Source organism: Theropithecus gelada, chromosome 11, assembly GCF_003255815.1.
Source record: "Theropithecus gelada isolate Dixy chromosome 11, Tgel_1.0, whole genome shotgun sequence".
NCBI classification, from domain to species: domain Eukaryota; kingdom Metazoa; phylum Chordata; class Mammalia; order Primates; family Cercopithecidae; genus Theropithecus; species Theropithecus gelada.
This window is the reverse complement of record NC_037679.1, coordinates 109,698,957-109,714,393: the sequence shown is the minus strand read 5'-3', so window position 1 is coordinate 109,714,393 and position 15,437 is coordinate 109,698,957. Positions and strand designations below refer to the sequence as shown.

Below are 15,437 nucleotides of genomic sequence, written 5' to 3'. Positions count from 1 at the left end.
TCAGAATTATTTTCACATATTTTTTTGTCAACAGAATATTGTTTCACCTGTCTTGAAACATTAAAAACACCTTCAATAAATGCATAAATTCTTTGTTTTAAAGGTAGATTAATTATCCTGGATTTTAAATAGAGAAATCCTGAGATAACATTTTCCGAATGAATCTGTCCCGTACTTTTGAGAAGTTCATAGCTAGGTTTGATGCAGTCTGTGTTTGTATCTTATAAATGCTATCTGTTTTGTTTTTACTTTTTAACAAATTAACAGAAGTTGTCATATTTATTCTTTTTGCAACCTCCACCTCCTGGGCTCAAGTGATTCTCCTGTCTCAGCCTCCCGAGTAGCTGGGATTACAGGTGGCTGCCACCATGTCTGACTGATTTTTATATTTTTGGTAGAGATGGGGTTTCACCATGTTGGCCAGGCTGGTCTCAAACTCCTGACCTCAGGTGAGCCACCCACCTCGGCCTCCCAAAGTGCTGGGATTACAGGTGTGAGCCACCACACCCCACCTCATTTTCTTATTTCGTGCTCTCCTCTCACTAGATTGTAAGCTCCATGAAGGTAGGAGCCCTGTCTGTTTTGCTAACTGTGCACTCAATATGTAGAGCTACCCTGTCTAGTGTGGTAGCTGTTAGTCTGTATGTGGTTATTAGCATTTAAATTTAAACTAATTTATATGTAATAAAACTTAAGTTTCTTAGTGGCACTAGCCATATTTCAAGTGCTCAACACTTGTGCTCAGCTACTGTATTGAGCGGTGCTAATACAATACATTTCTATTATTCTAAGAAGTTGTATTGGATTGTGCGAGAGCACTGATGGTTACGTAGCACATTCTGGTTACGTAGTAAATATTTGTTAAATGAATGAGTGAATGAATGAAGATTGGCAGTTGCTAATTAATGTTGAATGAATCTTGTTTGAATAATCATGTATAAAAGTTCTTTTAGTTTTTAATTAATCCATGTTGACATTTCCCCAGCCAACTTCAAAATACTGGATTTATCATTAGTAAAAGGAAAGTATATAATAGTGGTTAAAAGCACAACTTGTTGCTGATGTCATGGCCAAATTACCTTTACTTATAACTCTAATAAGTCTCAGATTCTCATTAAAGTAGGAATAAGAAGTTCTTATTACCTCTTAATAAGAAGTAAGATAATGCATGTAAAGTGCTTGCACAGTGGCTGACGCATTAAAATACTTAATAAATAAGCATTATTTTTACAATAATGAAATAGTGAGATATGTCTAAATTTACCTCATTCATGGATGATTTCATGGTTATGAAGAACTTTACTGCTGGTTTTGAGAACTTCTATTATAATCGCACATTTTTCAAAGGTAGTGCTATTCATAGTCAAAGCTTATATTTACTGACTTTTAAATATGAAATATAATAGGCTTAATTATTATTTCACATTGGAATTAACTTTTTGTTCTTCCTTTATATTTTATGACTATGTAAGTAGGTAAACTCTCAAGAAAAGAGAAGAGAATTTCATACTACTTTTACAGGCGACTTGAATTTTAAAACTAATGCACAGGTATCTCTGCTTTTGTTTTGGAGTAGTTCACAAATAATTTGTTCCCAACTTATCAATTTATTTATTTATTTATTTTTTATTTTTTTATTTTTTTTGAGACGGAGTCTCACTCTGTTCCCCAGGCTGGAGTGCAGTGGCGCGATCTCGGCTCACTGCAAGCTCCGCCTCCCGGGTTTACGCCATTCTCCTGCCTCAGCCTCCCGAGTAGCTGGGACTACAGGCGCCCGCCACCTCGCCCGGCTAGTTTTTTGTATTTTTTAGTAGAGACGGGGTTTCACCGTGTTAGCCAGGATGGTCTTGATCTTGTGACCTCGTGATCCGCCTGTCTCGGCCTCCCAAAGTGCTGGGATTACAGGCTTGAGCCACCGCGCCCGGTCCAATTTATCAATTTAAATGGGCTTCTTTTTGGGAAAAACATTAATGAAAATGGATAAAGTAGTGGTTATTTACCTAAGGATGAATTCCACGTTTTATTTAGGCACCTAAATAATTTCTAGAAAAGCAATTAAAGCAAGAGCTTTTCATGAACAGTAATGTCTGATTTAACTGGGGATATTGCCTCACGTCCATGCTTTAGAGCATTGTTTTTTCTCTGGGATTTGAAAACAGAGTTTGTTGTTATAATAACAATAGGTAGTTAAACATATACTACCAAAATACCAGCTGACTTTGTCAAATGTAAATTTTTTGTGTGTGTTACTTTCACTCTGGTTGTTATGGTACCTTTATTTTTAGTGTAAACTTGTACTCATATTTCATAGTCCACCTGAACCTCTCAAGTTCATATTAGAGGTGACTTGAATTTTTCATTTGGGTTTTTCATTGACAAATATTTCTTAATGTTTAGACAATGAAAATATGCTACAGAAAAATGGCAGACTAACCATATACATTTGTTTCATTTTTTGAAAAAATTTACTTTAAGTTCTGGGATACATGTGCTCAACATGCAGGTTTGTTACATAGGTATACATGTGCCATTGTGGTTTGCTGCCCCTATCAACACGTCACTTAGGTATCAAGCCCGGCATGCATTAGCTATTTGTCCTGATGCTCTCCCTCCTCTTGCCCCATCTCTATCTGATAGGCCTTGGTATTTTTTGCCTCCCTGTGTCCATGTGTTCTCATTGTTCAGTTCTCACTTATGAGTGAGAATATGCAGTGTTTGGTTTTCTGTTACTGTGTTAGTTTGCTGAGGATAATGGCTTCCAGCTTCATCCATGTCTCTGCAAAGGATATGATATCATTTGTTTTTATGGCTGCATAGTATTCCATGATAGTATATGCATTTATTTCACTTCCTCCAAATAAAATAACAGCAAAGGGATTTTTAAAATGCAGAAAGCCAGTGAGACAAAGGGACTCTGTAAAGCCTGTGGATAATTGTGATTAACCTAGAAGTCCTCAGATGCTGAAACCTAAGCTACTATTGCGAGACATTGAGAAACAACCTTATTTTCACTTCAGAACCTCCAACTGCCTCGACAGCGAGCGTGAGGCTGAGAATAGTAGGACGTATTAGTCATGTGTTTAAAGTGAACTTGGATCCCAGCTGCCTCCTCACACTCCAGTAAAACCAGTAGTTTATTCTGTGGAGAATGTGAACTAGAGGACTCGGTTGGGGATACCAAGGCACAGAGAGAGGGTGAAAGATGAAATGAAATGCTTACTAAACAGCAAGACACCCTGACTGACTTCTTCCACTTACTGCCGAAGTTTTGGCAGTCAGCTTTACATTCTCTAAATGTGGAACTGGAAGATACTTCCCTGGAGAACCTGACTGATCTATGCAAAAGACCTGTAGACACTGATGGTTGGGCTCTACAAACAGGACTGCTGTGCAGGGAAGCCCACTTGTTCACAAGCCCCACCCATATACACTGACTTTCTTGCCAGCTTTTTAGGGCTTCATCTTCAATATGAGTAATAACCAGTAATCACCTGATATTTAAAGCAATTCAGGAGCCAAAACAAACCTAGAGAAAACAAGGAAATTGTCATAAAGAGACAATGAAGGGAGAAGAAAACTTAAAAACATTATCGTGAATGTACTCAGAAAGATCAGAGAATATACTGTAATTAGAAAATAAGTATAGACACTATAAGAAAAGGAAGCTTTCTTTTTCTTATGTACTCCTGGAAAATGGAACTGATAGAAGAAATAAGAAACTCAAAATGTTTTTTGAAGATAAAAAAGAGGAAGCTACCCAGAAGGTAGAAAAACAAAAGAGAAAATACAAAAAGTAGAGACAAAAGTAGAAAAACAAAAGAGAAAATACAAAAGTAGAGACTTAGACCAGGAGGTCCTACTCTGAGCAATTGAATTTTTTAGAAAAAGAGATATATATAGAGTAAGGAAACTATGAAAGAAATAGCAAAAGAAAATTTCCTGGACTTTAGGAAAATGATGTTCAAGTTTGAAAAGGCCTATTGTGTTTCCAATATGCTGAATTTTTCAAAAAACACCCATACCAATGTATAGCACCGTAATATTTCAGAGCATCAGGGGTAAAAATGAAGATCCTAGACTCCAGACAGAAGAAAACAGACAGGCTCTATACAAAAAATCGGGAGTCAGAGTGGCCCCTAACATTCAGCAGGGGCCGTTGAAGACAGAACCACAATGGCTTCAAAATTCTGTGGCAAAACAAAAACAAAAACAAAACAAAAAACCTCTTAAAATCTACAATTTGAAACCAAGACAAACAGTCCATCATGTGTAAAGGTAGAATAAACACATTTTTTGTCATACAAAGTTTGAAAAATGTACTTTTCTAATACTCTTTCTCAGGAAGTTCCCTGAAGTATGTGCCGTACCAAAATATAAAAGAAAAAGCACGGAAAGAGGGAGGTCCAGGATCCAGGAAGCAAGGCTCCAAGACAGGAGGAAGATGAAGGGGATACACAGGGCGGTGAGGAATGTGGATCCCATGATGAAAGCTGTTCGGACCTTAGAGAGTAATCAGTTCGAGTGGAGCAGTCATATATCTGGGAAAGAAGCCTGCAGAAAGACAGAAATGTTAGAGTAATGATAGAATGGATAGTGCTTCAGTGTATTGAAAGGAGGGCTCCACTTCTGGTGGTGTAAAGTAATAAAATTAATGAGAGGGACATAGGAACACTAAGAGTTGGAGGGGCGGAGATAATTATTAACAAATAGAAGACAAATGTAAGAAATGGAAGGGTATTCTTAGTATACTGTGAATAGCATTTACATAGATACAATAAATAAACACTGAACTTTAGTCTCACAAAAATGTGGTGTATCTGTAATTCGTCCTCTGTAATATGATTCTCACTTCATCTCCAACCTCATCCCTCATAACTTCCTACCAAACTGCTGACAGTTTCCTAAGTGTCCAAAGCCATCTCCTGCCTCTGCTCTTCTCTTTTGCCTTCTGGCTTAGCTCCTGCATCACAGCCTGTGAAGGAAGGCAGTTAGGAACTGAATATCTCCCGCCTCCAGCCCTAGGCACAGGCCTTGCATACTGACCTTCTGCCTGCCACACCGTACTATAAATGATCTTTTGGATGTCTCTCTGCCCCATTATACTATACATTTCTAAAAGTCATTATCTTTCTTTCTTTTTTGTTATTTTTTTTTTTATTATTGGTAGAACTGGGACCTTACTATGTTGACCAGGCTGGTCTCAAATTCCCGGCCTCAAGCAATACCCCCACCTTGACTTCCCAAAGTGTTGGGATTACAGGCATAGTAAACCACTGTGCCCGGCCTCTCTTGCCTTTTTTGGTCTAGTCATTCTTTGAGGGAGATTTTATCCTCTAGATCCACCCCTAATCTAGTTGCCCTTGAACTTCATACTTTGCTGTCTTCTATTGCCTATAATGTAGTCTTTTCTTAAAGATGCTTTTTTTCCCCCCTAAAATTTCTTTATAAGCAGGAAAGCTTCAAGGAAAGTTTGTCCTAGGTTTTCTGTGAGTTGGATGAGGTGCTAGAGATTTGTTTTCTGAGTAGGATTACCTACTGACAATCTGGTTTTTTTTTTTTTTTTAATATTCAGCAAGTATAGACAGTTAGTGGAACTGACTTTTTTGTTTGGTCTTGACTCTTCTTTGTTGCATCACTTTCTAGCAGCCTATTAGGACTTCCTCTATTCTTGAAGATAAATGAAAAATAGTAATTTGAAAAGAGTACATTTTTATCTTTGTGGACAAAATGTTAAGAGGCATAGGATAATAAGAAGAAGGAACAGTTAAGAATTGAGGGTTTTACCTTACCTGCTTAGTCATGAACTTTTCATAGACTTAAAAAGTTATACATGTTGCTCTTGATACAGTCTGATACCTAGAAAAGTAAACAAAGTATTCTGTTAGAAAGCAATTACCTTCCCCCATATAATCATTCTGCTGGCCATTGGATCTGTAAAACCATGTATTGCTAAAATAGGACAGACAAATTGAAACAATGGATAATCCTTGATAAGATATAATACCTCTGTGTTCTCTTATCAAAACAATCAATGTTAGAATATTATGGCAGGCAGGAGGAGAGGAAGTTGAGATAAGAAATAGTGACTGTCAATAAAATATATGAGAAGTACTTTGGGGGTAGTGTAAGTATATGCATTATAATACACTAGAAAGAGTTATTTAACCTTTACAAAAATAGAATTCGTATGCTTTTTAAAAAAGTCCTGTGTGGTTTAACAATTAAGTTTTTACTTGTAGTACTATCCGGGAAATGTATTTATGATCTAGAAAAGTGGGATGAATTTAGTACAGCCGTTGCCTAAAGGTACCATTTTCCACTTTGTAGGTTGTAAGCATTTATAAAGATATATTGTACGTTTTAGAAAAGATTGATCCTCTTAAGGAGCTGTACGGAAATGCAGTGAGTCACCTGCAGTATTTTGTTTGCTGCTTAATGTCCTTTGCTCTAGGTGATGCAGAGGAAGGTAATCATGTGGTGACAGGGTGGTTAAATATTAAAATATTATATCTCATCTGTGGGTTATAGCTCTTCTCGCTGTACCTGTAATGTTTTACGATTTACTATTTTTAGAGGCCATTTAATACGCCAGAATGGAATTTGAATTCAGGCGTTTCAGTCTCATTAAAGATGATATTACCAACGTTTCTCCTCTCCTGGTCCACCTCCTTCCCCCACCCCCAGCCTCTGCTAACTACCATCCTACTTTCTATTTCCGTGAATACAACTTTTTTACATTCTGCGTATAAGTGAAATCTCTGTGCCTGGCTTAATTCACTTAACAACGGGTACACAGTTTCAGTTAGGAGGAATAAGTTCTGGTGACCAATTGCACAGCACAGTGACTGTAGTTAATACTAATGTTTTGTATATTTCAAAATAGCTAACAGAGAGGGTTTAAAATGTTCTTACCACAAAGAAATGATAAATATTTGAGGTGTTGGATATGCTAATTAACCTGATTTAATCATTTCATAGTTATACATGTATCAAAACACCACATTGTACGCTATAAATATATACTATTATTTGTCAATTAAAAACCAAACAAAACTTTTTTAAAAGATGTTTTTAGAGTATGTTTTTCCATCTACCCACCCAGCTGGTTTATGTCAGGCCCTGGTAAGTCTTTATCTGTTTGCTTTTGTAAAGTATGTTGAACTGTACTAATTTAGCATGTGGTGCTATTATGGAAAAAGGATATTTAGCATTAAAAATATATTTAATCCTAGTTTTCTCAGTAAATACTCTTCCTTTCCAAAAACTAGCATTTTTAATACCTTATTTTAAGAAATGTTGATTAGAATAAAGAATATAATTGCACATAGAGTGAATAAAACTGAAAACTTTTGGCAGGCACACAATGGTCAAACTATCACACAATGGTGTAACTTACTGAAAAAAAAAGGAATATAAGTCAGTCAGATCAGAGTTTTAGTTCTGCTTCTAATTTTAGCTTCTTGTGTTACTGAAACAAGAAAAGTTCCTTTGTCCCCCTCGCAGGGCATGCAATGCGAGTGTGGCTTGTTGCTTCAGTGCCTGCTGCTCAGACCTCTAGGGGAGCATGCAGAGGACAGGCTGTGAGGTTCCAACCCCACAGTAGTGTCTCGGGGTGAATGTTTACAGATGAAACCCCAGTGGGTGTGTGTTACAGGGTGCTCTTTTAGTTTTGCTGTCTATAGACGGCTTGTGTTAACCAGCTCAATTAGACCCTCTACCTTATTGCAAGGACAGGGGGCTTTCTGTATCCTGGGGTTATTGCCTTGGTGTACCAGAAGAATCAATTCACATGTGGGCTTGGAGAATGAGTGCAGGGTTTTATTGAGTGGAGGTAGCTCTCAGCAGATGAGGGAAGCCAGAAGGGAGATGGTTTTCCCCTGGAGTCTGGCTGCTCAGTAGCCTGGGATCTCCTCAGACTGCCCCAGCCAAAATCCAAACTCCGGATCATTCTGCTGGTTAGTGGCCTGCAGCATGCTGGTGCCTGTCGGGGTGTTCCTCTGCCGATGTGTCCCTCTCAATGTCCAGCTGCTTATGTGTCTGCCTGCTAGGTTCTCAGGGTTTTTATAGGCACAGGATGGGGGCATGGCAGGCCAGGGTGGTCTTGGGAAATGCCACATTTGGGCAGGAAAACAAAAATGCCTGTCCTCATCTAGGTCCATGGGGGTGGAGCCCTAACCAGTGACCACGCCTTCCTCTACCCAGCACTTCCCTTCTCCCCTTCTGTATTATTTAAAGGGACCACTCCCTTCCCTTCCGTATCATTACCACTTAGGCGAATGACTTAACCGCCTTGAGGCTGTCATCTCACCCACAAATAGAGCCAATAACTAGCCGATAATGTTTTAAGGATAAAGTGAGGTGATATTTGTAAAATGTCATATGAAGTGGGGGCTCATTAAATGTTTTCCTTCGGTTTCTCCTTTGCGTTCTCTTCTGCCTAGGATTTTACCTTAGATGCAAATAAGACATTATTTTCAGTCATTCATGGCACTATATGATTTTAAGTTTCAAAATGCCACACAGATGGCAATCTCTTTGTTTCAATTTCTTCATCTATAAAATGAGAATGAAGAATAGTACCTCCTCAAAAACTAATGTGAAGGTTAAGTAAGACAATAGAATGCATTTAGCATGATACCCGATGCAGGGTTAAAACTCAATAAATAGAAGTGATTCTTTTTAAAATTAGCATAGTTTCCCAAGTCGGTAAAACATCAACAATATTTTGAACTGAGATATTAGTAATTTCCACGTATAGTATAGCATCCAATAGTACACGTGTGCTGATGATGTCATCATAGCAACTCAGGGAATAGACAAGAATTGGAGGGAAATACAATAGTAGTATTCGGATATGTCTATGGCTCTTTTCTGTGTTAGGCCTTCCTATGAAATCCATCACAACAGCAAACATAATTAGTGCTAAAGTAGTTCTTTCTAAAGTTGCATATTACATTTTGTTATAAGTAGTTTTCTTCAGCCACTTGTTAAGCAAACAACATTCTGATTTGATCATAGACTTTTCCCAAAATTATGTTCTAATTTATAAACTTAAGAATTTTGTCATAAAGAAAGAGGAACTAAGTTAACTGTTTTAAGTGATTTTATTGTGTTGATTTAAAGGCATAAAACTGCTCCATTTACACTGATACTGGTCTTGAGAAAATACTATTCTTCTATATGGCCTAGAAATTATTGTAATACCTTCACAGGCATTAACCACATTATTGTTACAAGAGCTTAATATCCTTATTAGTTATTTGAGTTTATTCACACATAAAAATTCTTTGTTACTCGATGTTTCAACAAATAGCATAGAAAAATACATGGTGCCATCTTTACCAATGGTACTGGTAAGAGATATTAAAACGTGATTGCTCTAGAAGACACTGCAGGAGACAGAATGTGTGATGATTTAAGAGGTTTAAAGAAGATTTTTTAAAATATGTTTTAAGCAAAATCATTGGTAGACAGTGTCACAAAGTATTGGTAGAAATTAAGTTTCACTGATCTTTTAGTTAAAATCCTGAGTAATGATAGTGCCCCCTCCCACTTGCTTGTAACTTAGACTGGGAGACATCAATTAAATTAAATTGAAACCTAGACATAAATGTTTCAATGTCATATCCAAACACACTTCTGTAGATAAAAAACATCTGTGATATTTTCTGAGAACACAAGTCATTTGAAGGACAGTTAAATATGCAGAGAGTTACTAATTATATGACAGCAAGATGGGGTAGGTAGTTTTAACATTGAGTCATGACTATATACTCATCTGCCAATTTGAAAATTGATACTAGATGCAAGCAAGAGTAAAGAAAAGGAATCTAAAACTTATATTTGAGAATCTTAAAACTTTCTAATACAAATTTAATTTGCTGAGTTAGCCTTAAAGCCTTATTTCTTCTTAAAGTCATTTTTTATACATTCCACTTCCTTTCTTTTTGAAAATTATAGTGTGTTACATTTTTGATGCACTTAACTTAGATCTTAAATGTATCATTTGTATCCTTCTAATTGCCAAAGAATTTTATTTTCTGTAGAAAATAAAGATAAAATCATAGTAACTACGACTTACTAAAAGTGTTTTCATAAGGAAATTGATGCTGTTACTTAAAATCAAATATAGCTGACCCTTGAGCAAACACAGGAATTAGGGGTGCTGACCCCCACTCAGTCGAAAATCTGTGTATAACTTCGACTCCTCTAAAACGTATACTAATAGCCTACTGTCTACCTAAGATAATGTAAACAGTGATTAACATATTTTGTATATGTGTTATATATTCTAAAATAAAGTAAGCTGGAGAAAATAAAATCTTAAGGAAGAGAAAATATGTTCACTATTCATGAGCTAGAGTTGGATCATCATGAAGGTCTTCATCCTTGTTGTCTTCATGTTGAGTAGGCTGAGGGAGAGGAAGTGGAGGGGTCGATTTTGCTGTCTCAGGACAGCAGAAGTGGAGGAAAATTTGCTTATAAGTGGACTCTGCAGTCCCACCTTCTGATGTTCAAGAGCCAACTGTAGATGGTAGCTATGATGATGGCGTTAGTGTATACTTTCAGTAGAATTATGTAGTTAGTGTGATTAACTGCATTTGTGAATCTTTGAACTTAAAAGTGATAAAAAAAAAACAAAACCTTTATCTCCTTAGTTTTTAGGTTGCTTTAACAGTGTATAAAAATAGACACTTAATTTTTCAGTTAGAGTTGATCATTATTTTTAATTGTGTATATGGCGTATATGGGTATAAACTGGATATGTCTTAAAAGCCTAATGGAAAAAAAGACAAACATTTGTGATTGTTTCTTTTGCATGGTATACACTGCAATTGCTCACATTGGACATTTGAAAGCCTCCATATTTACCGCATAAGCCACCGTGATAAGTGAACCTGTGATTGCCAAATGACAAAATGTTTCTATATTTAAAATTCAATTTAGCAAATTGACATTTTCTATCCCCTTTTCTAATGTTCTCTTATTCTAACAGATCACTATTTTGAAACAAAACAGAGACCATGCATTTATTTGATTGTCTTGAACAATTAAACATGAAAAGATGAGATGCTGTGGCTATCACTTTTCATTAAAACCAGCTGCTGTGGTTTTAAAATGCAAACCAGATCAAAATCAGCACAAACCCTGGGGGTTTAATTTATATACTGAATGAAGCAGCTTGCTTTGAAAGAACACTTCCTTTTTTTCAGTTTTGGAAGGAACTTGCACATCTGTCTCCTTTCATCTTTACACTAGCACTGTGAGCTGAGAAGACGAAGAATTATCTCTGTTTTACTCACGAGAACATTGAGACAGAGGCTTAATTGACTTTCCTAGCCCAATTAGTGCCAGGAATAGTGTTAAAATTCCAAACTATCTCTAGTTCCATAATGTTATTCCAGGCCTCTGTTCTGGCCCAAATTATAGAACGTAGCAATGATGTGCTGTAGTTGGATCCTTTAGGCTTATGAGAGCCAATTGTGAAGGATTTAGGAATTTCGTAAACTGCTGTTAAACCACTGACTGCTTGAAATTGGCCATGGTGGGAATATTTATACCATGGAAATCAATAAGCACTACAAATCAGGCCCTCTGCCTTGTCCCACCCTGAGAATTGGTTTACCAGCACACCACTGATGGTATCTAAGCATAAACTGAAGAAGGAAAACAACAAAAATGGAGCACAGCAATGTAACATACGTGTAATTTTATAAGTACAGTGCATGTACAGGGCAGAAGCCAATCTTTCTTTGCTTCTTAATTTATAAACTTGCTTTTAAGCAGTGGATAGGGAAGCTTGAATTAAATTCCAGTGTTTTGAGGGCCATTCTTATCCATTTTTAAAGAACTAGGTCAAGTCCCAGTCCTTCCAGAAAGTAAAGACAGTCTTCATGGCCTTTTCCCTCTCCGAACTTCTAACAGATTTAAAATAGAGCTACATACATTGGGACTTAATTCCTTACTATTTGTTTTACGTGAATTAACTTTGTTTCCCTAAGAACACAATAAACTCTTTGAAGAGTGGAACATGAATTTCCTTCTTTCTTTCTTTGAATAAATATTTAATGAACACCTATTCTGTGCCTGGTACCCTTCTTCTTATTTGAAAAGCAGAAGTCATCAAACAAAAATTCATGCCTTTTGGGAGCTAAGAGTTTAGTGAAGAGTCAAGTATTAATTTAAGTAAAGGAAAAGTTATGAATGTGATAAATGCTTTGAAAAATTGTTTATAGTGTGGAGAGTGTCTGATAGTGGGATCTTATCTATTCAGGGAGGTCAGTAAAATCTTCCCCTGAGGACACTGTGATTGAAGTGAGACCTGAAGAATGAGAAAGAATTAACTCAAAGTGACCAGATCTTGCATATTATTTCTTTATGTAGGCTTTCTATGCTCTTCCAATCTGAGTTAAGTTCCCTTATTATATGCATCCATGTTATGACGAATGTTCCCTTTGTAATAATATTAATAAGTACAACTGAAAATTTTATATTTATTCATTATCTGTTTCCCCCCACTAGACTGTAGGCCTATAGTTGGGACCATGTCTGTTTGGTTCACTTTGGTGGTCCTAATATCCATCGCAGGACCTGAAACTTCATAATCAGTATTTCTTCATGCTTTCACCCCCTTGGCCCACAAAGCTGGGTTGTGTCCTGCCTAATTCACAGTTATTGAGAGGACATAGTAATATAATATATTTGAAAAGACAAAAGTCAGAAAAATAAGACAGAATCCAGGATAGCTTAGTGACACAAAACCCGGACAGGACCAAATATCCAGGAGTGAATAGAAATAAATTGGGTACAGCAATGTTGTCGAGAAGAAAGAAAAGGCCATTCCATTTGATAATGAGGAAATTTTACTCATTATTTGTCTTGTTTGAAGTAAGTTTGTTCAATCTGTAAAATAGATTTAAAAATGATTTTTGAGGTTAAACATCTGGTATTGATTTTTAAAGTTATTTTCTTGTGAAAAGTAAAAGAAGCGTGTGAATGAAAACTTTCTTGAGAAAAGATATATCCATGTGCATTTGTGCGTTTGACAAAGCACATGTTGTCAAATGTGCTTTGAAGGAAAGAAGAAATAAAAGAAGGAAGGGAGGAAAGAAAACCACTTGTAGGCAAAAAGACTGCAAGGTAACTGTTACCTGGTTGTTAATGATAGGACTCTGGGTGATACTTTTTGCTTTTGTACTTTTCTGTATTTCTCAACTTTTAAAATTAAATGAGTTTCTATTACTTTTATAATGGAACAGTAAACAAAATAACATCTCATAAAAGTGATAGTTGATTATGAGTTTGGGCAGAATGTAGAATTATGTCTGTATGCTTTGAGGACTCAGAACTATATTTTAGATTTTTCTTTTATTCACCTAAATTGGCTTACAATTTTAACATATTAATTTTAAATGCCAGTCGGATCTTTGGTTAAATGTTCATCTATACCTCTGGGGCCTGAGCTCTTTGAGGGTGGAGATCTTTATCTTTGTATTTCTACTATAATTCCTGCAGCAACACATATTTGTTGAATGAATAAGTTTTGAAACTGAGATGTCTTGACCTTTTTATTGCCTTTAATCTATGTGTATTCCTTTTTTTAGAACACACGAGTGAAAGACACAATGAATGGTCATATTTCTAATCATCCCAGTAGTTTTGGAATGTACCCATCTCAGATGAAGTAAGTTGAAAGGTTTATATTTAATATGTTTTGGGGGGATTTGATTTGATTTTAATTGTTTTATATTTTTAGTGAAAAGATTACTTTTATTTTGTTGTGTAGTTCAGTAGTTCATTCCTTATTAATATGTAATATCTTTGTTACAATACATGTTATCATTGAAAGTTTACTATGTCTGATCAGAATAAGATGGTAAAGCAAATAGCCTCATGATAATGATATTGATCTCACACTTGGAAGATGTTTCATTCTAGTACTTTATGTATTATTGCTTTTCATGGAGGAATATATAATCTATTTCAAAACTTTGAATTTCTGTGGTGCATTCTGTTATTGTTATTTGTAAAATATTGGCATTTGAGAAGGGTTAAATGTCATTTAGTATAAACTAATCAAATTATTTACCATTGTGTAAAACTAGAAAAGATCAGGCAAACTAACAAAATAATTCCAGTGGGTCCAGGTATAACTTGAAATCATAACCCTGACTTAATCTTATATATTACAATTAATGTTACTGTTTGACATCGGCCATTGTGATATATATTTTACTCATCATTTTTTCATAACAAGTAATATTTACTGTTTCGAGAGAATATAATAAAATGTAATTCTGAATCATGATGCTGAAAGCCCTCAATTTGCCATGGCTTTTGTCTATTCTGGAAATGTTACATTAATGGCATCTTTCCACAGACACTGTGCTATTTCTTGAGTCAGTTCCACATACCTTTTCCTCACTTGATTCTCTGCCTGTTTATAGAGCTTCTTTCCATTCATTTAGATTCTGCTTGTATCAATACAGTAGTAAAGTTTTCTTAGATATGTTGATAAACAGTTAGCCCTTCTTTGATTTTACATGTCATATCTATTAGTTTTACCTAGATATCACATTCTATTATAATTATTTTATGTACTTGTTTTATTGACAGCACCCTCTTTCCCCCTCTCATACTCCTCATTCTTCTAGGTTTGGGGTCTTAAAAAAATGTTTACTGAAAAGATGAATAAAATTCAAATAAAGCACTATTTATTTCACATAGCATATTAGTAACAAGAGGTTAGATAGCCTCCTGCATAGCTGGGATTACAGGTGCCTGCCACCATGCCTAGCTAATTTTTTTTCTTTTTTTGTTTTTGAGACAGAGTCTTGCTCTGTCGCAGGCTGGAGTGCAGTGGTACCATCTCGGCTCACTGCAACTTCCACCTCCTGGGTTCAAGTGATTCTTCTGCTTCAGCCTCCCAAGTAGCTGGAACTACAGGCATGTGCCACCACTCCCAGCTAATTTTGTATTTTCAGTAGAGTCCGGGCTTCTCCATGTTGGTCAGGTTGTTCACGAACTCCTGACCTCGGGTGATCTGCCCACTTCGGCCTCCCAAAGTGCTGGGATTACAGGCGTGAGCCACCGTACCCGGCCATCAGTATGTTCTTTTAAACACATGGTGATTATAGTGCATTGGAATTTTTGTTTTCTAGTTGAGCTTCTATTACTTATATTGGACTCGAACCCAACACAATGACCTTTTTTTTTTTTTAAATTATTACAGTGGCTACGGATCATCACCTACCTTTTCCCAGATGGACAGAGAACATGGTTCAAAAACAAGTGCGAAGGCCCTTTATGGTAGGTTTATTTGATAGGGTATAATTCTGTTTCTAACCACTTTTTACAAATTACATTTTCAAACTCATGGTTTGAACCCACACACTTAATATTGTTTGGAATGAAGTGGTGACAGCTAAATAAGGATT

At 36.2% G+C, this 15,437-nt stretch overlaps 1 protein-coding gene across 2 annotated transcripts in view; it reads left to right on the top strand.

The window, feature by feature from the left end:
- EPS8 (epidermal growth factor receptor pathway substrate 8) overlaps window positions 1-15,437 on the top strand; it is a 169,402-nt gene that overhangs the window by 91,287 nt on the left and 62,678 nt on the right. For both annotated transcript variants that reach the window (XM_025401810.1, XM_025401809.1), the window contains exons 2-3: window positions 13,605-13,684; window positions 15,233-15,309. In XM_025401810.1, the coding sequence (XP_025257595.1) occupies window positions 13,626-13,684; window positions 15,233-15,309 (136 nt within the window). In that variant the 5' untranslated portion in view covers window positions 13,605-13,625. The remainder of the gene's footprint in view (window positions 1-13,604; window positions 13,685-15,232; window positions 15,310-15,437) is intronic.